This window comes from Polypterus senegalus, chromosome 3 (assembly GCF_016835505.1).
Source record: "Polypterus senegalus isolate Bchr_013 chromosome 3, ASM1683550v1, whole genome shotgun sequence".
NCBI lineage: Eukaryota > Metazoa > Chordata > Cladistia > Polypteriformes > Polypteridae > Polypterus > Polypterus senegalus.
In genome coordinates, this window is record NC_053156.1 from 262,941,436 (window position 1) to 262,968,216 (window position 26,781).

The window sequence follows — 26,781 nt, forward strand, 5'->3', positions numbered from 1 at the left end:
AGACATGGATGCTATCCAATGACCTGAGACAAAGACTGGACTCCTTTTGGTACTGTGTCTCTTCAGAGAATCCTTGGGTACCATTGGTTTGACTTTGTGTCGAATGAGCAGTCGGTCACAGAGTCTCAAATGAGGCACATTACCTGAATTTTGAGGGAGCATCAGTTACGGCACTACGTCCATGTGACGCAATTCCCTGAGGGTAATCTGGCTCATAGGATCCTCTTTCTTGAGGACCTGAGTGGCCGGACCAGGCCAAGAGGACACCCAGGTAACACCTGGTTGCGGCAGATAGATGGTCATTTCCGGAGGGTGGGACTGGACTGTGTGTCTACCAGAGGGGTTGCGAACCAGGATCCCGAGCTGTTTCGTCATGTGGTGGGTGCAGCAACATGCTGTACAAGTGCATGCTCTCCAACCTGACCTGACTGGACCTGACAGTTTATTCAGAGTTCGAAAGCACAACTCAGAGTGGATTGCGTTAAACATAACTGCAATTCGTTAACTGTGGTGGAAATCAAAAGTTTCTTAAGGAATTTGTGGTAACTTGTTTCCTTATTTTATAAATCTGTTACGTTAAATATTTTCCTACTGAGTGTTTATGTGTCGAACAATTTCCTTCATATTGACCTCTTCCTGCTTGTTGCATTATATTTTTGGGTCGCACTACATTCCTTAATGTGTTGATACCCACTTGGGTTTAATTTTTCCTTTCTGGTTGAATTATAATCCAATTTGGAATGTTTCATGTTTTAAAGCAATATGAAAAAAGATAGAAAATGTACACATTGCACAACATTCAGGTGTGTTCAAGGACTTAACTGTTTTGAAAGTTAAAGAGTTTTAAATATTTGTTTGTTTACTTAAAGAGACAAATTTGGTTTTGTTTATTAAATAACTTTGCAGCATGAGTCATGTCATTCCTGTATAACAGTGATAATAAAATTTAATTACACATGTTAGCACAGAGTACACAAAAAACATGTTTTTTTTCACAGTATGATGTACCTAACCCAGATAGGCTTGTGGTGGCTGAAATAGCTTTCACAGCGACCAGATTTGAACTAAAATTATGTAGAAATTGAAGTTTTCATACTATTGTTAGTTGTTGTTTGTGGAGGTTATTTAGGTAATTGTAGTTTATATTTCTTAAACAAATCACTTTTGTAAAAGTACCTGATAGAGGGTTATAAATTATGCTGAAGTGTCAAGGTAAAAATAGCTGACTGATGGATAGCTGGATATTGTGTTGCTTTGCCATTAAATTACAGGTACAGAGAAATATCGAAGTACCTCCATTTTAATTTGCAGATAATGCAGCCATGAGGTTGTTTTTAATGTGACATAAATGCCAAACACAATGCTACATGTACTGTATGCATAACAGCTTACAGAACCATCCTTATGGGAATCCTTTCCTCTTCTATTCATTCTAGTTCTATTGCAATTTTGGTTATGAAGAAATTAATAAATAAGAAGTGGAAGTGAGTTGTTTCAGAGGTTTATGCAAGCCACTGATGAGACAGCAGGTTCTCTGTCATGTTTGTGACTGTTCTGGCTTTTCAGTAACTTGTAGATCTGTTTAGCGGCAGTTGTCGGATGAATAAAAGAGAAAATTATGCAAAATGTATAAACTAAAATAGCTTCTGTCAAGGTAAATTTAAAATCTTGATTAATCGGTGACTTATATTACATTAAATGTTTCTGGTTTAATAGAGACAACGTTGAACATTCACCAAATGGGGGATTAAAACCTTTTCCCTGTGGTTTGTCTAGTTTTCATAGAGGCCTGAGTTTATGGATATTATAAATTATTAATCTTCTGTTACTGTATTACCACAGCCATTATTACTCTAAATGAAGTGAAAATAAAGTTATGGGCTTTTGTTAATTTAAAGTTATGGGTTTGTAAATTTCATTTCAACATTTAATACAAGGTGCTCAAGTTTTTAACTTAATCAAATGTTTTAGTAACTCTTAAACTCCCAAAGTCTAAGTAATTTTTGCAATATATTTTGGATGTTTTTTGGTCTCATTTATAATAAACAGACATCATGACAAATTCACATAGTAAAGATTCCTGGAAGAATATAACAGTAAAGCTGTACAAGTCCAAAACATGTAAATGTGTTTGAGTATCAGTCATAAGAACAGAAAAGTAATTTTCTTAAGATTAGAAATGAGTCCCAGACAAATACAGTTTATGAAGCAATAGGATGGCATAAGTTTCTCAAACCTGCTTAACTCAATTCACAGGCAAGGCAGCATCAGGTGTATGTGAGCTGATCCAATCAATTATTCACACCCACACTCACAGGTGGCCAGTTTACTCATCGGTCAACATAAAATGCATATCTTTGAGGTGGTGGGAAACAAACTGGTATACCCAAGGGAAAGAAATATGCAAACTCTGAGGAACATGCCGACTCCACACAGATATCTACCCTGAAAGAGATTCAAACCTAGGAGCTTGGATTAATGATGCGGTAGCACTAAGCACATTTAAAATGTATTTTTTTTGTTAGCCACCTTCCCAACTTAGAGTCACACTACTCTCCATGCCTGCTGATGGACAAAAGTCTAACACCTCCCGTGATTAAGGCCTAAGCCTAACTACTTATACCGTCTGATCAAAGTAATATTAGGAAGCAATGCATTTTGGTGATGTTTCTTACTTATTAAGAACTACTCAGTACCAGTTTGCTTAAGCATTTTGGAAGTTTATAAAATGCATATTAAAAAAAAAACAAGTTAATTCTTCTTTTTCTAACTTAAATGTATCTATTTAGCTGGAATTTTTTTTAAAGAGATATATGGTAATTTAAGTTTCAAGTTTTTCCAGATTGTTTCGAGTATACAACTAGGTATCTAGCCATAAGAAATATTTTTGTAACACTGCCGTGGTGCTTAAGGAAATTGCCTTTCTCCAATAAAGCTGCTACATTGATTAACTCCAAATTGGTTCCAGTTCTTTAAGATGAGTGTTTTGCCTTGATGGTGCCTGGCACAAACAATATCTTTTCACATACATCTGCCTAAATTACTTTGACATTTTCTAACTTGGGTATGTCAATGGAGACTATTTGTATTTTTTAGCACTTTGTATTAGCACAAAGTGTGCAAGGTTTTCAATATAGCTTACTACATCATGGGTCAGAAAGGACTGGAAAGAAGTTGACTTGCCAGAAGTAAATCATTGGCTTTGTTAAAAACATAGTCACTAATGATCTGGAAATGTAGTTTTTAGAATCAGTTTTTATATATACATAACTAAAATAATAACACCTTTTAGGTTTTGATATATTCCTAACGTTACACTTTTAATGAACATTAAAGCAAGTAGTTTTGTAAAGGTCCATATGCCGTGTATTAGATATATGTTGATATTTTAGCTTACTTGTTAGTTTGCTTCTTTTTTGTTATTTAAAAGTAGACAGTGTTTCATTCTTTCTTTTTATGGTTCTGTTTAATGATTTTAAAAAAGAGAGAGAGATTTTTTTTGTAATTTATTATATAAACTTAAATAAAGTTTCTTGTATAAAGTTTCAATATAAAATTATTTATGGTCATATATACTTTGAATATTGAAATTTTTGTTAAACTAGTTTGCCAGTATTTATAGTAAAGAGTGTTTTTATGTATTGATCTAATTCAAAGGTTATTTAGAGCATATTGCATTACCCCTAAAGCCATTACCATAATCTTGTGTAAAGGAAAAGAATTCTGCTAAGAAAACCTCTATATTCACTTAGCAGCATGGTGCTTAAGCTGTTCTTACAATAGCATTTGAAAGCCTGATTCACAGCCTTGCAGTTAACTGTGGCATCATTATTCAGACTGAATTCCTTTCTTTGGTAGTGTTTGGTGGTTACATGAACTATTTGACACATGCGTTAACACAACAGTGTTCCTACGATCCTGCACTGAGTGACCTCTTTTCATATTAAACAGAGGGGAATATTTAAAACAAAACAAAATGCATTAATTTAATTTCTGAACATGTACATGTGTGTATGTCATATGTCAAACAGACTGGTATATCAATGTATGTCTGTGTGTATAAAATCTACGAGTCTCATTTTCAATTTTGCAATTTACAGTTATAAAATTTTAGTGGTGATTTTAGTGAATTTGGGTATGTGGGCTAGAATACTCTGCAGTGAATTAACACCTGGGTTGGTTCCTATGTGGCATTCTGTGTATATGGGATAGGCTATGGTTCCTCAAGAAAACTATAAACTGAATTAAAATGTGTAAATGATTGAAAAAATATTAATGTATACTTTGTGTAATTTTAATAAACTTTTTAATAAAGCGCTATTTTAACACAATAACTGCAGTTTATTTCCTTCTTTTATATTTTCCAGATTTTGCTGATTTTGTACAAGCAAGTCCTTTCATCACCTCTAATCACAAAACCTGTGTCATGTTCTTGAAGAACACAGGAATTGAGAACTAAAGGACATGTTGATTTTGAAAAATATTTTTTGCATGCAAATCTTCTCAGGAGGCATAATTCATCATAAGGAAACTGTTTCAGAAGAGATTGCTGTAAAGAGAACAAACATAACCTGTCTAAAGTGAAAATGCCTGTTAGCAGAATAATGGTATACCTGTGAAAAACTGAACATTGGATAAAATGACTGTCTATTCCCCTATGTGTATTCTATTCAGCTAGGTTGGAACACCAATTATTTGAATCTTCCAGAGATTCAGTTTATCCATCAATTTCAACAACACTTCTGTAGAAATTACACACTGGACAAAAGAAGAGAAATCTGGTGTACCTCACCAAGCTTTTAACAAAATGGCATTAATTGAGATGTACTTCTTGATGTTCATAGCCATGGACATCCTTAAGGACTTTACAGAAGGGCACAGTATGTTTGCATGTGAACCAGTCACATTACGGATGTGTCAAGATTTGCCATATAACACAACATTTATGCCAAATCTACTTAACCACTATGACCAACAAACTGCTGCTCTTGCAATGGAGGTAATATATTTTTACTCTTTTTCAATGATAAAAGGAATTTTTAAACAAATAGCTTGTGTTAATGATTAATGATTCTTGAATTGGCATGTCATCACACGGAACAAAACTTAAAACTAATTACATTTAAACAGGCAGGAGAAATTTGTCATAATAGTGTCCACAAAATTATATTTTTCTACAGAGGCTATCCAAGATGGAAAGAGCAACACACTAGTTATGCACATTTTTCTTGTACATTTTTTTTTTTTGCTTTTGAGCTCTGAACAACATTTTTTTAAAATAAATATTTTTCACTTGTAAATATGGTGTTTTTTATAGGTTTTATGTTGCATGCTTATTTTTCCATCCACTAAACAAAATATGGCTATGTGAACTTAAACCACAAACCCAAGACAGGCAGGCAGTGTGGTGTAGTAGTTAAAGCTAGGGACTTCAGACTCTGAGGTTGTGGGTTCAAATCCCGCTACTGATTCTGTGTGACCATGAGCAAGTCACTTGACCTGCCTGTGCTCCAATTGGAAAACCAAGAGAAATGTAACGAATTGTATCATAAATGTTGTAAGTCACCTTGGATAAAAGTGTCAGCCAAATATGTAAATGTACTGTAGATGAAAACAACAAACTCCTGAATCTTAATGAGATTTGACAAATCTAGCTATGTATCACAGGGAATGCAGGCTGGAACAGATTTTATGCTTTGTTTTATGACTGCTTTAGACATAGAGGCCATTCTTGAAAGATTTCAGTGATGACTCACATCTCTCCTCTGTTTTGGGGCCATACCTGTTGTGGTGGTCTAATGATGGTAAAGAGCAGGGTTACTCAGTTACAGACCTGAGGCCTCATATATAAACGGTGCGTACGCACAGAAATGTTGCGTAAGAATTTTTCCACATTCAAATCGCAATGTATAAAACCTAAACTTGCAGTAAAGCAACGCACATTTCCACGGTAGCTCATACCTTGTCGTACGCAAGTTCTGTGCTTGATTTTGCGGATTGGCGGCACCCAGCGTCAAAGCAGTGCTACTGTTCCTGTGTGGTTTCCCTTTCTTTTTCAGATCCACATCCCTGATGCGGCTTTATAAATGCACGGAAATTAATTGCATATTGTTTATTAGTTTAATGCATCTGATTGTAATTAACCTGTAACAATATAATGGTCCACAGAATGGTCAAACTATTCTAGATACAATAGCTGCTTTAGCATTGTTATTCTCACTGCACCACCTTCTTCTTTCAGATGCTTCCGTTAGGGGTTGCCACAGCAGATCATCTTTTTCCATATTACTCTCACTGCACCATTCGGAGTATTTATATCACTGTATCTGACTGTGAATCACAGCTGTACAGCAGCAGATTGAAAAGAGAATTATCAGTATATAGCATCAAGCACACGCTGCCTCAGCCATTCACTATTTGAACTGGTCTATTCCGACAAACGCTTCAGAGCCTTTCCTGTTCGGACCTCACGGTTCACAAACAGTTTTATCCCAAGAACTATACACGCACTCAATCACTCCATCAAGTGCTACTTGTAGAACTGTTTGTACTTGCAAGTTTACAGTTGGGTAATTGTATTTATGATACAGTTATAATATTGCACAACCTGAACTACTTTATAACGCGCGTATTTATATATGATGACGATATCATTTTTAAGATGAAATGCAGCAAAATATATTTATTATATTATACAGATAAAACTACACAGTTCCACAACGCTAGCGAGGAGGTTGAGCTTCGTTCACGGTTTGTTCCTGCCTTGCGCTGTATTCTTGCTGTGGCTGGTTCGACCCTGGAAGGATAGATGGATAGAATAATTGAACATTATGAAGATATTTCAGTGTTCCTTAAAAGTTTTGAAGAATCGGTGTTCTAAGCTTACAGTTTGCTTAACTTCTATTACAGAGCTGATTGTGTGGTGATTGGGTATTTGAAGAAAGAAAAGTAAGGACAGGAATTGGGGGTTAGTATGTTTGAAAAAGACAGTACTTCTGTAATAAAGCATTTCATCGAAGGTCGCGCATGGCGCAGCAAGCATCTTGCGAAAGACATGAACAATCGCTGCACCTCCGTGTTCCCAAGTTTAATAACATGATTTAACTCCTATCATCATGAAAATGATATCACGTATACTTCTCAGTATTTTAATTATTCAGAGAGCTGTAATATTATGAATGTAATGGATTCTGTGTCCTGTCGGAGGAAGAGAAAACCCAGAAGCACGTAGAGATTCACGCACATAGAGCACATAAAAGATCAAGTACAAAACAAAGCATTTAACGTGCTACTTTAGTTACGATGGGATTTGAGAAACTAGTAAATTAAACGATTTTAAGATTATGTTTATGATGTTCTACGTTAATGACAAAATAAACTGATTAAAGTGGAAATTTTGAGATTAAAGTTGCCATTTCATGCTTTTTTCACACTGTGTGCCTTTTTTTCCTCTGTACTCTAATAAGCTTTCATATGACACTCAGACGGTGGGCTACAACTCTCCTTTTCACGGCGACTTTGATATGTGACAACTTCTTTTTTATTTTGGGCACTGTGCGACTTTGTGAACTTGAGCTTTCAAGTTTCTCCGACACGCTATGTCACTCTACCAACTTCCTTTTGTTGTTTATGCCACTGTTTAAACCAACAAATAGTACGTTTTTCTTTGCCTCCACTTGGTATTCGCTGAAATTTTTCTATTTTCCTCGTACTTTTGCCATTTCACAGAACACTGAACTTAAGGGCTATTTATATTGATTTGCATATTCAAAGAGGCATAATTCTGGGAGACGTTGGGTTGGGGCAGCAGGCACGTTTATGTATGTTAATTTCCACACTGACCAGGATTTACAGTATGTAGTGGAAGAACATGAAAGTTGGTGAACGCACATATTTATGCATCTGGATTTTTTTGTGCGTAAGTACATTTCTGCTTATGTCATGTTCTAGTGCGAATTCTACGCACGCCATTATGCATGAGGACCCTGGAGGTCTGCAGTGGCTGCAGCTTTTCATTTCAACTAGTTTCTTAATTAGTGTTAATTAGGTTGCTTGTTACAATTCAGAACCCTTAGATTTTAATTATTGCCTATTTTTTATGACCAGCCATCAGTTAACAATGAGGTGCAAATTATAAAGGAACCACCAGCTCTCCAGCTAACGTGCATCCATTTAAACATGTGTACGTGCATCATGAAGTGTCTTGTGTTAATAAAATGTTTTGAAATAAAGGCGAGAGGAGGGAAGGACCACAAAACATATCAATACATTTTTGTCTTGGAAGAATGTAAGTACTAAAAAGCCCTGTATTATTAAATACCAAGTTTCATGATCTGTTATGCCTGGCTTCTAATTCTAAAAGAGTTTGGAATGATAACCTGCAGCCACTGCGGACCTGCAGAACCATAATTGAGGACCCTCTGATTCAGAGTGTTTCTGCCTTCCAATTTATCTTTCGTCTAAGCAGGGTCATTCCATATCCGATTTTCCAGAAATCCCATGCACTTTAGTCTCAAAAAAATCTGAACAAAATTACCAGGTGTACCCATGTTTTCCAGGATACACCCTGTAAAATTGTTCTGAAGTAAGAGCAATGCTTTCCAAAATACAGGCAATTTTATGAGGGGAGAGGGGTATCAAATTTGACACAGCTTTATTTTTTCATCAGTTTTACCAAGACCATATCTCAAGAACTAAACCACCTAGGAGACTCAAATCTTACATAGTGGTACCTTTATAGGTGCAGTATGTAATGAAATCAAAATGTTTGGTTCAGATGACACCACTTGGTAAGAACAGACCTTCAAAAATGGAAAAAAATGTAATATGTCTTTGGCTTTGCTAGATACCTACACAGAGCTTTTCAAAATGTTATAAACAAACAAGAAACTGCATCAGGGTTTAACCAGCAGACCTCCCAAATTTGAAAAAATCATTTTGGTCTAATTTTCAGACCAACTTGATTTACTGTGGGAATGTCCGGACATTTTAAAATTATTTTTCCTGTCTCTCTACATGGTCCCTTCTTTGTCAAAAAACAAGTCATACTTATGTGAATCTTTCATTTGTACTTTCCATTCTAAACATGGGTTACATTCACCATTTCTCAGTAATGATAGTCATCATGTTCTTCATCACTAAATTGGCTATAGGATTAATGGAAAAAATAAATCGCCAAAGGCACATTAAGCACAACACATGAACAACAGCTGCTTGACTTATCATTAAATACAACACTAGTTATAATGAAATGTTAACATCTTGGTATTGCAGCAGCAGGGATGAGACCCATTTCATTTCTGTTTCAATTGATGTGCAGAGTGTAGGGCATCTTTGTCTTTGAGATCAAGATGGTACTTCTTCCCACTGACCATTGTAGGTGCAGCTGCAATGATACACTGTAATGGCAATCAAAAATTTCTATCTAGATGGTCAATGGAAAGACTATGCAGGATAGTTTGGATGCATGAAACATATCAGGATGTCTGGTTCTGTTTTACTCTTCTCATGAAATACACCAATCCAACATTTTTCAACATACATGCACCCAACATAGCCTCCAGTAGGACACTGGTATAATGTGAGGGATACATCTCGATCCATCAGTAGTGTGATTGTGAGAGGGCAAATCTCTGCTGCTTCAGTGGTGAATATTCTGACAGTAGATTGATTGTCTTCACCAGGCATTCGGCTGATTTTGAGTTTCCTGTCTTCTGTAGGCATGCAACAGTGGTATTCTCGAGTACCAGATACTCTTTTGGCCATGGAGAATCTCATTCTCTGTTTGGCAATATGAGATAGCACATCATCATTTGATATGAAAAAAGGTTGACATTTTTGATAATTTACTAATTAAAAACTCAATGATTGCCATTATTAACACATGGCACATTCAGCCTATGTTTAGGATGGAAAATAAACATGAAAGATTTGCTTAAGAAAAGTAAGGTTTGTGTTTTGAGAAAGAAGTGACAATGTAAAATAAAGGAAAAACTGAACTGCTGTTCAAACCCTGATACAGTTACTTTTCTGTTTATTACTTTTTCAGAAAGCTTATATAGATAACTGAATAAGGAAAAAAATCAAAAGTCTGTGTTGGTTACAAATATGGCCTAACCATAGCTAAGCCAAAAACTCAAATAAAAAATTTGGTCAATTTCAATAGGCTGCTTTGACCATGAAGGGTCATCTGGACCAAATGTTTTAATTTCTTCACATACTATACCAATTCATTTACCAGTGTGTGCACAGTCTGAGCCTGCTTGGTGGTTTATGTATTGAGCTATGGACTTATGAAATTTGATGAAAAAATGGGGTCAGATAAGTACAACACCCCTCCTTATTAAACTGGCTGAATCTTGGAAAGTATTCTCCTGACTGACATGGATATATCAGGTGATTTTTCCAGAATTGTCTGAGTCCGAAGAGTGTGGGCCATTGGTTGACCCAGCATCAAAGCATCATCTCTGAGGTCACAAGCAAATATAAAAGTCTAGCCCAAACTGTTTATAGTCATTCTATACGTTGCAGGCTGGTACCTGTGATGAATTTTGCTTGAATACATCTACTTTAAAGGTTTTTAGCTAGATTTTTTTTTAGAAAAGGACCAATAAAGACATTCTCCAGAAAATATATTTGCAAACTTATTGTCTTCAGTCCTGTACCTGAATGCATCTTCATTCTCCATCTTGTTGCAGGGCTTTTTGGGATATTGTCTTGTCCTAGAATATGCTTTTCTTTTTCTGTATATTTTAATTCCAGCATGCACTAATCCAAAATATGGAACTAAATCTAAAATGTCAGAATTGCAGGAAGTATATATTTAGTACAGGAGAACTATTTATGCATTTTTATACAATAGTTTATTTTTAACAATAACTGTCTTGCTTTTTATAGAGCATTTTGGAGGAATCAAAGAAATTCAAGTAAAAATAAAATAATATGGTTTATACAGTATGTTAAAAATGAGATGAATACATGGAATGAAAGAGTAATGTAACAAGTTTAAAATATTAAATAAAAGTTAAGATGAATTTGTATCCATGCCAGGGAACCATCTATGGAAAGTTTGTTCTTCCTGTAAATGCATGGGTTTTTCTTCCACATTCTATACATATTTGTGTTTGGATAACTCACAACGTTCAATTGGTCAGGTATGAGTGAATCAGTTTTGTTATGGACTGGAACCCTGTCAAGATGTGTTGACCTCCTCTTCTCCTACTTTACCCCTGAACTGGATAGTCAGTCTGAAAATGATTGGATAATGGATGGAACTATGAAACTGAAAAATCTGAAAAGGAAAATACAATATTTTGTTTCTTCCAAACTAGAAAAAAATATTTGTTTTTCTTTAATTACTTTTACTTTCAGTTAAGTATTTAAAAAATAAGTGTCTGTCTGGTTACGTTTTACAGTGAATGGTTCCATTAGTAACCAAGTCTTATGCAGATTGATTAATCAGATGTATTGGGGCTCCTTTTTTCTTTTCATTTTAGCCTTTCCATCCAATGGTCAACCTTCAGTGTTCAGCTGATCTACGATCATTCTTATGCGCTCTCTATGTTCCTGTGTGCACTGAATATGGCCGTGTTTCCCTTCCCTGTCGACGTCTCTGCTTACGAGCTCATAGCGACTGTCATAAACTCATGGAAATGTTTGGAGTTCCCTGGCCTGAAGAGATGGAGTGCAACAGGTATGCCTTTTTTATGTCATTTTATGCTGGTGCCCTTGAATGTTGTATGTAAATACATTTTTCATTAAACTGATTCCAGGAAGTTAGGACAGCTTACTGTAAATTCTACATTTTATTGTCCGAACCACTAACCACTGTCTAAGTGAAGCTGAGCAAGTTGCGTCGCCCCCAGTACTCACATTCTCGAAATATTTAAATAGTTGTACTTAGCATTTAATATTTTGAAAGACACTTTAGATAATATAGTCTAACAAATACCATTTACATATTTTAATTAAGAATAATCAAAATGAAAAGTTTAGTTTAAGTTTACAAGTTATGTGGAAGAGGAAAGGTGCAGTTCTGGAAGTTTGGATTATCAGTTATTTTTATAGTATGTTAAATGTGCAGTTTTCCATCTTGAATGTTGCATTATGAAATGTTAAAATGGAGTAATAGGTGAAACATTAAAAAGATCAAGTTTAACCATGACATAACATTAGTCCAAGTGAAAACTTTATTTTGTATTCCCTGTCTTCCAACACACCTTCTTTGCTTTTTACCATTAGATTACAATTGTAAAGTGCTATGCATCTAACTGTAATGGCTTATGCATGTGGGCAATGAATCACTGTATAAGCAATTGGTTTTCCATATTGAGTGATCACCATGTGACTTATCACACCTATCTGTAGCAAAAGGTAATATCTTGGAGATTTCCTGCATTAGGACACTGGAGATCGTAGTAAATTACCAGTCAGTCATATATTTAATAGAATAAGAAGAACAGTTGTCACATTCTGTGATGGTTCTTTCCAGAAGACTTTTACTTCTCACTTCTCAAAGAAAGCTCCCTAACAAGGTATTGGTTAAACATTGCTGATAAATCAGACACATGGTAAATTATGAACAAACACCAGCATGAGCCAGCAGAGCCTTGGACCAAATTATAAATATCAATTTATTGCAAGTATGTTAAAATATACTAGGGATGCTCCAATCAGGCTAATGTAAGACCGATACCAATCACTGTTTATGTTACTTGATTGGCTGATTCTGATACCGATTGTGTGTTTTTTGTTTTTTTTTTGTTCCTTTAAAAATCTTTTTACACTAATCTCCTGCATAACCACACACATAGAAGCTTTATGTTCTATATTAAAGTGTTAACTTTGGTATTTTTATAATTAAACTATCAACCACAGGTGTTAGTTGTTCATTTTCTATTAGCAAAATGAAATTCTGTAGGCTTACTGTTCAGTGACCATAAAAATACCAAAATAAATAAAATACATACTTTAGCTAATACAATATGTACAAAAATATTTATCCTTACTTCATATGGCTCAAAAGAAAATAAAATGCTTCTCATAGTTATAAACTCATATTGTTTGTTTGTTTTTTTAATGTAAATGTCTGAAGCAATGCTTAATTAAAAGAAAAGTACTTTTTTTTACTGTTTCTATAACAAAAAAAAATATATATATAAACGTATAAAGACATTTATTAGACAATGCTTACATAGGAGAGACACTGGAGACCCCAGCAAGCAATCGACTTCAACCTAAAAAACATTCCACCTGCCACACACTTCCTTATCATCACAGGGTATCACAAGGTAAAGCACGTATCCTGTCCAGATCAAGCACTAAAATAGAGCACAAGCCTGCAAACACTTTGCCTGTCGTCCTTTTTCAAATGCTAAAAGCAAGAAATCGGCAGTAGAGAGACAGAACACGGTTTGCAGCATACCACATCATTCATTTCCAGCTATATATATGGGACAAACATTAAAAACACTTGCCACTTGTATACAGGAACACCAAAATGCGGTCAGAAGAAAGAACCCACTGTCTGTGATTTACACACATACAAGTTTGACTGGACACACATATACTGTACATGGGACTCTGTGCAAATAATAGTTGCAGCTAATACTAAAAGTGCCAGATAACTGGCTAACAAGTGGCTATTCAAAGAAAATGCAATTAACAGATATCTGCAGATGAACCCAGCATATGTAGGCTTGAAAATGAGAACATTCAGATAATAAATAAGACTTCATGACCAACACCCTCCGTACCCAACCCATACACCAGGGCTATTCAATTACAAATCCAGTTGGGCCAGATTCTCACACTAAGAAATTTAGCTGGGCCTGACCTTTTCAATGGCTGGTAAGCAGCAGGTAATGACAAATTTTAAATCCAAACAAATGAATGTATTTAAAAACAAGTAATGTTTATTCATTGTTTCCATTTTAAAATTGGTCACATCTGACAGAGGCATATCAAAAAATATATTTAAAAAAATCAAAAAAGCTATAACTGAATAGAATCTGAGGTAGTAGCACTAATTTTTTTCCACTTTTGAAATAAAAAAAAAATAAACATTTTGTTCACCCAGGAGCATCTCAAAGTGCATTAAAAAGTGCACAGTATTAGTAATAACATTTGGTTCCCTTTTAAAGCATGAGATCCTCCTCCAATTTAAATTGGTGGTAATGACAGGCAAGGAATTTTTTTTTTTTCATGAAACTTAAACCGTTTCATTCATCACTATTTCATTCACACGGCTTTAATCACTTATATGACAGAGGTTAAATTTGAGTTCCACAACAACACCTTTTCCATGGAATTATTTTTTTCCCCCCAAAAAAACTGAGTAAATGTTTAAGAGCAAGGCTGCACATAGCACGTATGGCATAAAAGTAGATTAGTACATTTATTTAAAATGTCTTTGTACAGAGTTCTTGGGTATCAAATAATGAATCATTAATTAGTTATTACTATTATTATTTTTACTAAATCATTTTCCATGTTTCTTTGTTGATGAGCACCTGTTGAAGAATTTATTGGTAACAGAACATATTGTGCGCATGCCAAAATGACTGAAATAACAACTAACAAAGTGACATTTTTCGATACCATTTTAACAAAGTTTACTGTTCTCCGTCAATCACAGAGCAGCCCAGTAAAGCAACAGTAATGCACCTGCAACCTTAAAACGCAGAATTCATCACAGCTCTGTGTATGATGAAAGAGCAGGCAGGCAACTGCTCATGCATGTTTATTGATGGACATGCTGGCATTTTGCATGGAGTTTGTGTTAAATCAAAAGAGAAACAGAATGCAAAGATGCACGAACACAAGGAAATTGGTGACAATCACACCTTAGTGTGCATGTGCAAAATCAGAAGAGACAACTGAATTCTTTGCGGCAAAGATATCTTCATAACAGGGGACCTATATGATGGGCAGAGTAGCTTCAAATGTTTTGCATGCCTACCTTTTGTTTTGATGACCAGTGGTGTCATATTCAGCCCTTCATTCATTATTCTGGGACAGGTATAACCAGCCTCTTGTTGAAATTCACAGTCATCCTCTCAGCAGCGCTGTGTACTTAAAATATTTTCCCGTGCACATCTTCACCTCTGATGTAATTTTCACCGCAACTCTCTCGCACCCAGCACGGGGTATAAACCATCCTTTATGCGGCTCAGGGATATGCAAGGGGAGCCCGTACCGACACATATTAACGGCACATATGCTCAAAAAAAAAAAAAAAAAGTCCTTTTGCATCTGTTACAATATAATAGGATAATGTTTCAATGATTTCATTCTGTACTGGCAAACTAAATAGATTTGATGATTGCCAGACCTATTTTTGGTCGCATTTGCAGTCTGGAGCCCTTTTGGGACCACTCGGAGGTTGTTTCTGGGACGCCGCCATTTGGATAGGCCTGCCATACACCTACCCTCCCCTCCTTATTTGCTGTATATTGCCTTGGATTCCTATAAGTCTAATAATTTTCCGCTGCTGCTGATTCCTGATAGCTTAGAAGTAAAAAAGTATTTTAAGATATGCATTTCATTTTCTCCCTTTGTGGATTTCCAGTTACAGATATGCAAACCATATCACAGACCCTTGCTTCTATACATATAACTATATATATATATATCTCACATTTACAACTAATTGATATTGGCAATGAAATACTGCTTAAATGTAACTATGCATGCACTTAAAGATTTTAATCACTAATTGTAATACAGCTTTTTTTGCTAATATTTATTACATTTATGCAGTTTTTTTTTCTTAAGTGTATCAGCTAGACATTCATAATTCTTGAGGTGTAATTATAAATATGGATTTAATTATTTAGTACTTGTTTCTTACCAAAATGTATACTGTTTGGCACACAGAAACAAATAATAAACAAAGTACAAATCTTTTTAAAAGCCATAAATGTATCAAGTGTTCCCAAGTTATTTGTCAAGAAGACACAATACTAACATGCTTAACAGGTTTATAAACAAAAAGACCCATTTTGCTCTTAATCTAGTCTATTCTTTACTAAGCAGCAGTTTCAAATGTATCTCTTTCTTTTCTTTTTCCAATTATAAAAATGTAAGCTGCTGTATTTAAAACAAGCTTCCTGTCCACATAACGGTTGTGTGGAGCTTCCACCTGCAGCTATTTAAGGTGGGCCAGGATTACAAGTTTTTTCGTAGGCTTCAGGAATTCTAGTGTTAAAGCTGTTAACATACACTTTTTTATATATCCTCCAAAATTTTTAATTATGTATTTTTTTTTAATGTGTACCATAAGGTTGTAGGGTCAAATCCCACCAATGATGTTGTGTGACCCTGAGCAATTCAATTCACCCGCCTGTGTTCCAATTGGAAAAACAAAAAAGATATGTAACCAATTGTATCTCAAATGTTGTAAGTTTTTTTAGGTAAAAGCGTCGGCCAAACAAATCAATGTACATGTAAATGTAAATTTAAAACATTTAGACTTTTTTCTCAATCAATTTTCTGTTATTGTTCTCAGATTTCCTGACTGTGATGAATCATATCCACGTGCAGTTGATCTTCTAACAAATATGGATAATGCAGTAGAATCCTCTGTGGCAGTGCAACGGGATTATGGATTTTGGTGCCCACGAGAGCTAAAAATTGAACCTGACCTGGGATATTCATTTTTAGGTGTGCGTGACTGTTCACCACCTTGCCCTAATATGTATTTTCGCAGAGAAGAGCTGTCCTTTGCACGTTATTTTATTGGCGTTATCTCCATAGTATGCCTCTCTGCCACGCTGTTCACATTCTTGACTTTCCTTATTGACGTTACTCGCTTCCGTTACCCTGAGAGGCCAATTATATTCTATGCTGTCTGCTATATGATGGTGTCGCTGGTATTTTTTATTGGATTTCTTCTAGAAAACAGAGTGGCCTGCAATTCTGCCAGCCCAGGAAATTTCAAGGCATCTACTGTGACCCAGGGTTCCCATAATAAGGCTTGTACATTTCTCTTCATGGTGCTGTATTTCTTCACGATGGCTGGAAGTGTCTGGTGGGTTATTCTCACTATAACTTGGTTTCTGGCAGCTGTACCCAAGTGGGGTAGTGAAGCAATTGAAAAGAAAGCTCTACTTTTCCACGCCAGCGCTTGGGGCATTCCAGGAACTCTAACTGTTATTTTGCTAGCCATGAATAAAATTGAAGGTGACAGTATTAGTGGAGTTTGCTTTGTAGGTCTGTATGATGTTCATGCATTACGCTACTTTGTGCTTGCACCACTGTGTCTTGATGTTCTTGTTGGTGTATCTCTCCTATTGGCTGGGATTGTCTCACTGAATCGTGTGCGCATTGAGATTCCTCTGGAGAAGGAGAACCAGGACAAGCTAGTTAAGTTCATGATTAGAATTGGTGTGTTTAGCATTCTGTATTTAGTGCCTCTGCTTGTGGTCATTGGATGCTACTTCTATGAACAGAGCTATCGACACATCTGGGAAACTACATGGGTGCAAGAGCACTGCAGGGAATATCACATTCCATGTCCATACCCGGTAAGTAATTCAGTCTTTTTAAAATATGTACAGTATATTGATTTTTTTTTTTTATATAAACAATGGCCTCGCTCATCAATTAAATCTTGTCTGACTAAAAAATGACGCAATATTCCTTGATTATCTCCTGAGGTTCATTACTAGTAATGTGGTTGCATGCTTAACAGTGACAAACATCTGAAGTGTTTACCTTAGAGAATATAATTTTGTATTCTTATTCTACTGGGTTTTGACATAATGTCACTCTTAGTCGACAACGTCTAGAGCAGAAAGAAGAAGAAATCCAGGAGGTATTAATATTTGCTGTTTATCATTCAGACTAAATGGTTAGCTTTGAAACAAAAACCTTAACACAAATTATATACTTAATTAATGATTATAAATCTTTATTTCTTTACGACAGAATACATCAGATAACTTCACTAAAGACAGTTTTATTAGAACCCCTAATTAGAAGTTATTTAGTCCTTCATTTCACTCAAGGCAGTCTACATTTGTTAGGGCATAGACTCAACAAAGTGTCAAAAATATAAACTATCATAGCAGGGTCTTGTTGAAGTCAGTGAGTCAAATGGTTATTGCCTACACTACTAATGTATTGTTTGTTACATCTCATCCCAGAGATGCTAAATTCAACTGAGATTTGGTACCTGGGAATGCTATTACAGAAATGAATTAACTGTCACTTTTTTTGGAATTATTCTAGACTTTTACTAACTTTGTGGTATGTGGCATTATCACACCATAAACCTGACTGGCAGTGATGTTTGCATATCCTGTGACATTCATACTTTGCAAACATACAGTTCATACACACTACACCATTATATTACCACACACTCATTTCTTCATATTCTAGTCCTCCCATCATTATTAATTAGAAGAAAGTAAGCAAACAGCAATGATTTTGCAATCTTTTTGCCTACTTATTTTTTATTTATTTATTTATTTTTACTTTTTTACTTATTCCTGAGGTACTCCTCTCTTTAAATGGCTGACAACATCTGTTAGTATTTACAAATTGTGTCCGCCTTCATCAGGCCCAGTCTTCTATTAATTATTTGTTTCTAATGGTAGAACAAATATTGGTTGGTCGTTTTGCACAATCCTATCATCCAAGACACTAGCCTGTGAAAAAATCCCCACATTGTTGCTATTCCCTCTTTCACTTATGCTGTGTGTCTGGTACCTGGTGTCGCGACATTTTAAAGGATAATTAAATCTTTAATCTTGGCCATTCATCCCCTGATCTGGTTGATAAAATAACCCAATGGCACTTAAATGTTTCTTTAGATAACATTATTTGTACATATAGTGCTGCTAGTAATTGACTAGTTATTTATGTGAGAAAAACGTGCAGTTTATAAAGTAGTTATTCGGTGGCTATAGATTTAATGTCCAATCCAAAAGAGTCTTTAGGTCATTACCGCTTTTTCACAAGTCTCTAGAATTGTGGTTACCAGACAGTAGGCTGCTTTTTGTATGCCACTGAGTCATCTATCAAAAATAATATTCTCTGAACGCATTCCTGCCTGCTAGTACTCACATATTTGGAGTATTTATTTCAGAGTGCATATTATATGGAATTTAAATTATTACTTATCTATGATTGTCCACTTAAAGCAATGTCTTGCTTAGAGTGCCAACCACTTGTTAGATGTACTGTAATATGTTTGCTATTTTTTTATAGTGCATGATACATAATTCGTTATGGTTTCCAAGTAGATTATAACAGGAAATCTTGAATATAAATATAATTCTAAAATCCAAGGAATACCTTATTTTACCTTACTTTTAACAAAAATCAAAATGAGTATAGATCTTTTCTACTCCTCAACTGGAAAGACTACATTTCAAGTAATAAATTCCACATTCCAGCAAAGGATTAGTGTTTTCAAAATGTTTAAAACATGAGGGTGTTTTGCTAGTCATGGTGTACCAGTCAGACACAAAAGATGTTACTGCAACATGGAAAGAGCCAGTAAAGAGCACGTCTTAAGAGGCATAAACCATGAAATCATCTGGGTCACCATCATGAAAAGTTTTCAAATTGAAAACACAGGAATTTATTTTATTGTATTTTGATTTTCATTATTGTTTCTTAACAGATATGTTATTGGTTTAAGTTATATTTTATAATATGAAATATTTTTCTTTTCTGCTCTTGATAATCAGATTCATCAACATTTTCTTTCAGGCTAGTCCATCAAGTCGGCCAGATCTTATCCTTTTTTTGATGAAATATTTAATGGCATTGATTGTTGGAATACCGTCTGTCTTCTGGGTTGGAAGCAAGAAAACATGTTTTGAGTGGGCCAGCTTTTTTCATGGTCGTCGTAAAAAAGAGTAAGTAAAGTAAAGATGTGCCAAATGTAAAAAGAGATTCATGGTCTGAAGTTACATGACATTGTCCTTTGCAGTAAATATGTTGACAAAATCAGTTTCCCATTTTAATACTCGCATACAAGAAACCAAAATCAACAGAACTCATCATATATTTAGCCATAGCCCATTACCGTAGCAAATAATTAGTGCACATGTTGGAATAGTTTGGACAAAAATAAGTAAATGTATTGTAAAATGTAATAATAAAAATAACAAAATGATATATGAGCATAAATAATTAAATGTGGCATGGAACATTTTCTATTGCTTATTTCTTTATGGTTTTTATTTAAATTTTTCTGTTTTTGACTGGTAAATCATTGGTGCATACATCTTCAAGCATCAGGAGCCACGTTTTCAGAAGACGCTTTAGATTTAATCTCTTGAGAGGCTGATGAATCCAGAGCTTCTTGAATTAAAGTACCTTCTTTGCGCAGTATTTCTGTACAATTTTTTGTGCACACGTAGCCACAATGGACGCAAACAATCACAACTTTGAGCAGGTGCTTTACTTGCCTTGGGAATTCTGGTGTAAACTGCATCCTCCAGGAGCAGGTCTCTTAGAATTATTTGTCACTAATCTGTCGCAGTTTGATGGGTGAGAATGACAGTTTTTATTTAAAGGCATATTAAATAAAAAAAAATAAATACATATAGAAATAAGCAACACAATAAATGGTTCATGCCACAATTTAATCATTTATTCTCACATGTAATTTACATTTTTTTACATTTCTTAATGCATTTTTTTATTTGTATTTTTATTTAAATACTTTTGTTCAAAATGTTCCTCAAAAAGTGCAACACAGTGAAAATCTTTTAATTTGTCTGATTCAGTGAGGACACTAACTTTTTATTTTAGCACTCCTTAAAGAAGGAGCTAAAATTAAAGAATACTTTGAGTAGTTCAATGCAAAATAGTTCATGCAAGGAAGACTTTAATGAACCAGACTTCTACCTTCAATCTATGCAGCAGCATTGGGAATATTTAAAGACTGAGGAAGGGTTCAGCAGAATGTTTAAAGAGAGATTGGTTTATTGTATTTATCCTTACATGTGAATATGCAAAATATATTCATGAACATTTTGTTTTTGATAACTGAAACATAAATAATGCTTAATCAGTGCTATCAAAACTCAAACGTGATAATATCAGGAAACTGTGAAATTATTCATGATAATTTAATTTACAGTATTTTTTTAAAATAGCATTTGCAACCAGAGGTTTCAAAGTAAGGTTAGTCCACAAAATACTTTGTCACAGTATTGATTTCATCCACCAATATATAAGGTGTTGTACAGGACATAAATAAAATTCTTATAAGTAAATGTACTATACTGAAATGAATGTACTTCATACTGAAACACAAGCATTTAATAGTGACCTTTTGTTAAATTAACTCTGACAAGCTTTTGTTTTGGTAATTTGTTAACAGCTTAGAAATACATAAGGTTGTAGCTTTGTGTGTACTGTACTCATGTTTTTGAGAAGCATTCAGGCCAAAGGTGTCACAATGGTCCCTTTGTTAATTGGTGACCAATTACTGCTGGTTTTGGAACATGCTTATTTTGCCTTTAACTACATTAATTTACTTTTCAAGACCTTTAACTGTTCCATCTTTATTCGATCAGCATCTAAGCAATAATGTTACACACCAGAGGCTGCTGGTTAACTAAAAATGGAACAATTAAGAGTTGTTACACACACTGGTGCTGTTCAAAATCGGTCGTCATTCAGCCTAACTTGTTTATTAAAAGAAAATCTGGAGAAACGGGGGGGAAAAAATTATGTGGAAATGGGGAAAATGTGCAAATTCAGTACATAGAGTGAGTGGGCTTGGAAGGCCAAAAAAATCCACAAACTATGTGTAGGTGTTCTGTGCTATGGACCAGGGTTGGTTCATAAAAACTGATTCTCTATTTTTTAATGTAAAAATGAATGTTCAAAGAAGAAGTGACATCATATTTAACATTTACCTATTTAAATTAAAATCATGTGTCTACCCATGAGACCACATCTGGTCAGAACAGTTTGAAGAATACTCCAATAAAAAATCTGAATTTCCCTCATACCCAAAGGTCACTTACTTCCTGTCAGAATATTTAAAAACTGTACAAGCTTCCCCACAATTATAAGTAACAATAGTACAAAAACTTAAAATCAATCCATGGGTCACTTAAGTGTCTCTAGACTTCATGCCGCTGATGTAAATTAAGTTTATGATGTATATGTATAAAGTTAAGAGGTGTTTTTCAACATTATACTGGCTTCATGGTATTCAATGGTATTTTTTTCCCCATGCATGAGTGGGTGTTAACCACATTTTCCATTGCAATTACTGCAGTAGACTGGCTAAGAATAACCTATTCCACTGTCATGAGAATTGTACATTGTACAAAAAAACGTTTTAACGTGCACACAAGTACTAGTACAGGTTTGCATGGCCCCATAAAGTGATGGTTTTCAAGGGGGTGGCACTAATGAAGAGAAGGAATCACATTGCATGACGGGGTTGTTGGGCTGAAAGTCCTGTTCTTGTTAACAGTTGTTCTAATGTTTGTAGGAACAGAGTAACCTCACAAAGTGGGAAAGTCTGTATTTGATTAATTTGATTTGATTTTGCATCCAGTTTTGTTTTAGAATTGAGAAAAATAATCTATACTTGCCTTTCAACAGCTGCACTGTAAATGAGAGCAGACAAGTTCTCCAAGAACCCGATTTTGCACAATCTCTGCTACGAGACCCAAATACACCTATCATCCGCAAGTCTAGAGGCACATCTACGCAAGGAACCTCAACACACGCATCTTCTACACATCTTGCTATGTTAGATGATCAAAGGAGTAAAGCTGGAAGTGTTCATAGCAAGATGAGCAGTTACCATGATAGTTTACATCGTTCTCGGGATGGAAGGTGAGTATATGTCAGGTATTTTAAGTAGATAACAAAAACTTTCTTCTTACCAGGCAAGAGAAAAGTTTAAATAAAAGTTCCCTGTAGTCTGCTTAACACCTTCTAATCTGTTTTACATTATAACAAAATATAATATGTATTATTAAGAGTTCATCCAGTTGGCATTAAGAAAATCCAAAATATAGAAATAAAGAGGGGAAAGGAAAGTATTGAACAGTACATTAAAACATACCAAAAACATATAAGTATATCTTTTAATTATTAATATATGTTAAAGTATCAATTGTATAGTCTATCAAGACAATAAATCACTATTCCAAATTTTTTATTTATTGTATTTATGTATAACTACCCTAGAACAAGTCAAACATGCAATACTGTTTATATGTGTAGAAAAAAATATAATCAGAAAAACTAAATAGTAAATTAAAATAACATGACAGATATCTAAACCAAAATAAGGTTTTTAAAATAAAAAATATTAATATATAATAAATGTAATAAATCATCAAAAGGAACAAATCAACTTATATCAAAGATTATTACGAATTCCAAACAACAAATTTCAAAACAATGTAACGATGTATGAGAAAGGAGATGAGGGCAATTTAGATGTAATCTGGACTTTATGTAGTCCTAATTTGTCCAGAAATCTTGTCCATATAGAGTTTCATTCTAGATTTGTCTAAAGTTAGGAAGCCAGTAGTCAATAATATTATTGCAAAGATACTATGATCAGCCACAACATTTAAACCACTGACAGATGAAGTGAATGACTATGTTTACCACATTACAATGGCACTTGTCAAAGGATTGGATATATTAGGCAGCAAGTGAATTGTCAGTTTATAAAAGTGATGTGTTGGAAGTAGGAAAAATTGGCTGGCATAAGGATCTGAGTGACTTGGACAAGGGTCAAATTGTGATGACTAGACGACTGTGTCAGAATATCTGAAAAACAGCAGGTCTTGTGGAGTGTTCCCTGCATGTAATGGTTAGTTCCTACCAAAGGTGGTCCAAGGAAGGAGAACCGGTGAACTGACTTTGGGTCATGAGCGCCCAAGGTTCATTGATGCATGTGGGGAATGAAGGATAGCCTATCTGGTCCAACCTCACAGATGAGTTTTTGTAGCAGAAATTGCTGAAAAACTTAATGGTGGCCATTAGAGAAAGGTGTCCTAATACATAGTGCATCACACAGTGCGTATGGGGCTGCATAGCCACAGAACGGTCAGAGTTCCTATGCTGACCCCGTGCACTGCTGAAAGCGCCTACAATGGGCACATCAGCATCAAATCTGGACAATGGAGCAATGGAAGAAGGTGGCCTGGTCAGATGAATTTTCTTTTAGATCACGTGGGCTGCCGGGCATATGTGCATTGTTTGCCTGGGGAAAACAAGGCATCCGGATACACTAGAGGATGAAGGCAAGCCTGCAGAGCAGTGTGGTGCTCTGGGTGGTGTTCTGCTGGGAAACTGTAGATATTGGCATTCATGTGGAAGCTATTTTAACATGTACCTACCTAAAGATTACTGCAGACTATGTACACCCCTTCATTGCAGCAGCATTAGTCAATGGCAGTAGCCTTGTTAGCAAGGACAGTGTGCCCTGTCCCACTGCACAAATTGCTTAGGAATGGTTACTAGAACATGACAAACAGTTCATGGTGCTGACTTGGTGTCCAGATTCCTCAGATCTTAATCCAATCGGCCCCACAACACAACTTGCAGTACACAAAGGATCTGGTGCTAATGTCTTGGTCTCAGATATCACAGGACACCTTCAGAGGTATTGTGGAGTCCATGCCTCAACGGGTCCATGCTATTTTGGTGGCACAAAGGGAGTCTACACAATATTAGGAAGCTGATTTTAATGTTGTGGCTGAGTGGTGTACAACTGTAGTATATATTACACAATATTTAAAATTTCTTTGTGTTTTTATTAATAATTTCTTTACTGTTAGCTATTCAGTATTTTTCTGAAGTTTTTCTCTAAATATTGTCCTTGCATATCCCTCTGTTATTTGGTACTGTTGATTCTGTAAGTAGTGAATTACTATGTTTGTGGCAGTTAGTAGTCAACAGTTTAAATTAAGGACATGTTTATGGTTTGTTGTGGAGTAGATGGCACTGTGAGGGACACCAGGTTTAGTTTTGGGCTTTGGCTACCAGATACATAGAAAAATGCATGTTCTTGGCACTTTATTTCTGTCATGGTCCAGTGAGTTTATTAATGTTTGAATTTGTGTGTGCTCAGTGTTGTATTGATGAAATTATGTGTGGGGAGGAATAATTCATAGAGATTAGTCAGTCAGTCATTTTCCAACCCGCTATATCCTAACACAGGGTCACGGGGGGTCTGCTGAAGCCAATCCCAGCCAACACAGGGCGCAAAGGAAGGAACAAATCCTGGGCAGGGCACACATATCCACACACTAGGGACAATTTAGGATACCCAATGCACCTAACCTGCATGTCTTTGAACTGTGGGAGGGAACAGGAGCATCCGGAGGAAACCCACACAGACACGGAGAGAACATGCAAACTCCACGCAGGGAGGACCCGGAAAGCGAACCCACATCTCCGTACTGCGAGGCAGCAGCGCTACAACTGCGCCACCGTGCCGCCCCTTCATAGAGATTATTCTTTTTATAATCGGAGTTGGGATAGTTACAGAAAGTCATATGTATTTTGTGGAAAGTGCAAGGATGGCGCTTACTGTACATGTCTTTTCAGTATTGTAATAAGGAGAAAATATCAAATATCAGTCCAAATTCAGCAATTAAACAAGTAAGCTACATGACTCACACTGGCACTGTACTATTTCAAACAAATAAATCAGCTAGTAGAAGTCTTTAGTTCACAAAAAGAATTCTTAATAAAAAGAATAATAAAGACAAAACTCTTGGCCAGTGTATCGGGGGAGTGTTGGGTCTTTAATTCAAAAGTGTGACATCATGTGAAAGGGCTTCTGTGTTGTGGGCTACATTCATTGTACCAGACAAATCAATTTAATAACATTTTAGCAAAAAATACACACATTATACATGTTTTAGTATGACTTGACATGGATTATGTAACACAAGTAACGTGATATTTTTTTCATGGTTGCTTTGATAGTGGTGGCTGTTGTCCAGAATTGATCACTATCTGCTTCCAATAAAGCATAAACTTTGGTGGTTTCATTCTGCATCAAAACATGAGATGAAAAATTTCTGTCTCTCATCACTACAAAACAACTTGGAGCAAGTAACATTTAAAAAAATATATAAATTTTGCATGGAGTATTTCTGTAAGGTAAAATGTAAATTCATTGTGAAACAGTCAAAGAGACAAAACTACTATAAATACATTGCCAACGTTTTGAAATATTGTAGAAGGTTAAAGGCTGTAAAATGTAAACAAGGTAATATTACATTGTAGTTTTTTATTTTCATATGCAAGAACCTTTGTTATATTTTGTTGCAGGTACACACCATGCAGTTACAGAGGAGTTGAAGAAAGATTACCACATGGGAGCATGTCACGGCTTAATGACCCATCTCAATCAGGCAGCATGCATCGGCTCAATGACCAGTCAAGGCACAGTAGTATTCGGGATCTGAACAATCCTCCTACCCACATTACACATGGGATTAGCATGAATCAAGTTCTTGAGGAAGATGGTGCAAGCGCCTAAAACTGTCAGGAATAAGCCTCTTTTTGTTTAGTTTTTTTCTTTTCACCCAGTTATCATTGACTCAAATGAATGTCAAAATGCACATCTTGAAACTGAATTTGGCAAACAGTGGATGCGAGGAAGGATACATTTTTAACCACTGGTTTTAAAATATATTTGCATTTCTTCTTCAGTACTATTTTGAAATGTTTACGTGTCATATGTTATCTTTAGCAATTGAATTAGAGGAAGTGGTGCTGTAGTTAAGATAGTAACTACTAATGCAAAGCCTTAAAGTT

At 35.4% G+C, this 26,781-nt stretch overlaps 1 protein-coding gene across 1 annotated transcript in view; it reads left to right on the plus strand.

Moving 5' to 3' along the window:
* LOC120526108 (frizzled-3) overlaps window positions 1–26,507 on the plus strand; it is a 30,691-nt gene extending 4,184 nt beyond the window's left edge. Inside the window, exons 2-7 of the mRNA XM_039749031.1 lie at window positions 4,368–4,999; window positions 11,496–11,692; window positions 16,508–17,525; window positions 19,723–19,871; window positions 22,588–22,824; window positions 26,293–26,507. Of these exons, the coding sequence (XP_039604965.1) occupies window positions 4,808–4,999; window positions 11,496–11,692; window positions 16,508–17,525; window positions 19,723–19,871; window positions 22,588–22,824; window positions 26,293–26,503 (2,004 nt within the window). The 5' untranslated portion in view covers window positions 4,368–4,807 and the 3' untranslated portion in view covers window positions 26,504–26,507. The remainder of the gene's footprint in view (window positions 1–4,367; window positions 5,000–11,495; window positions 11,693–16,507; window positions 17,526–19,722; window positions 19,872–22,587; window positions 22,825–26,292) is intronic.
* The last annotated feature ends 274 nt before the right edge of the window (window positions 26,508–26,781 follow it).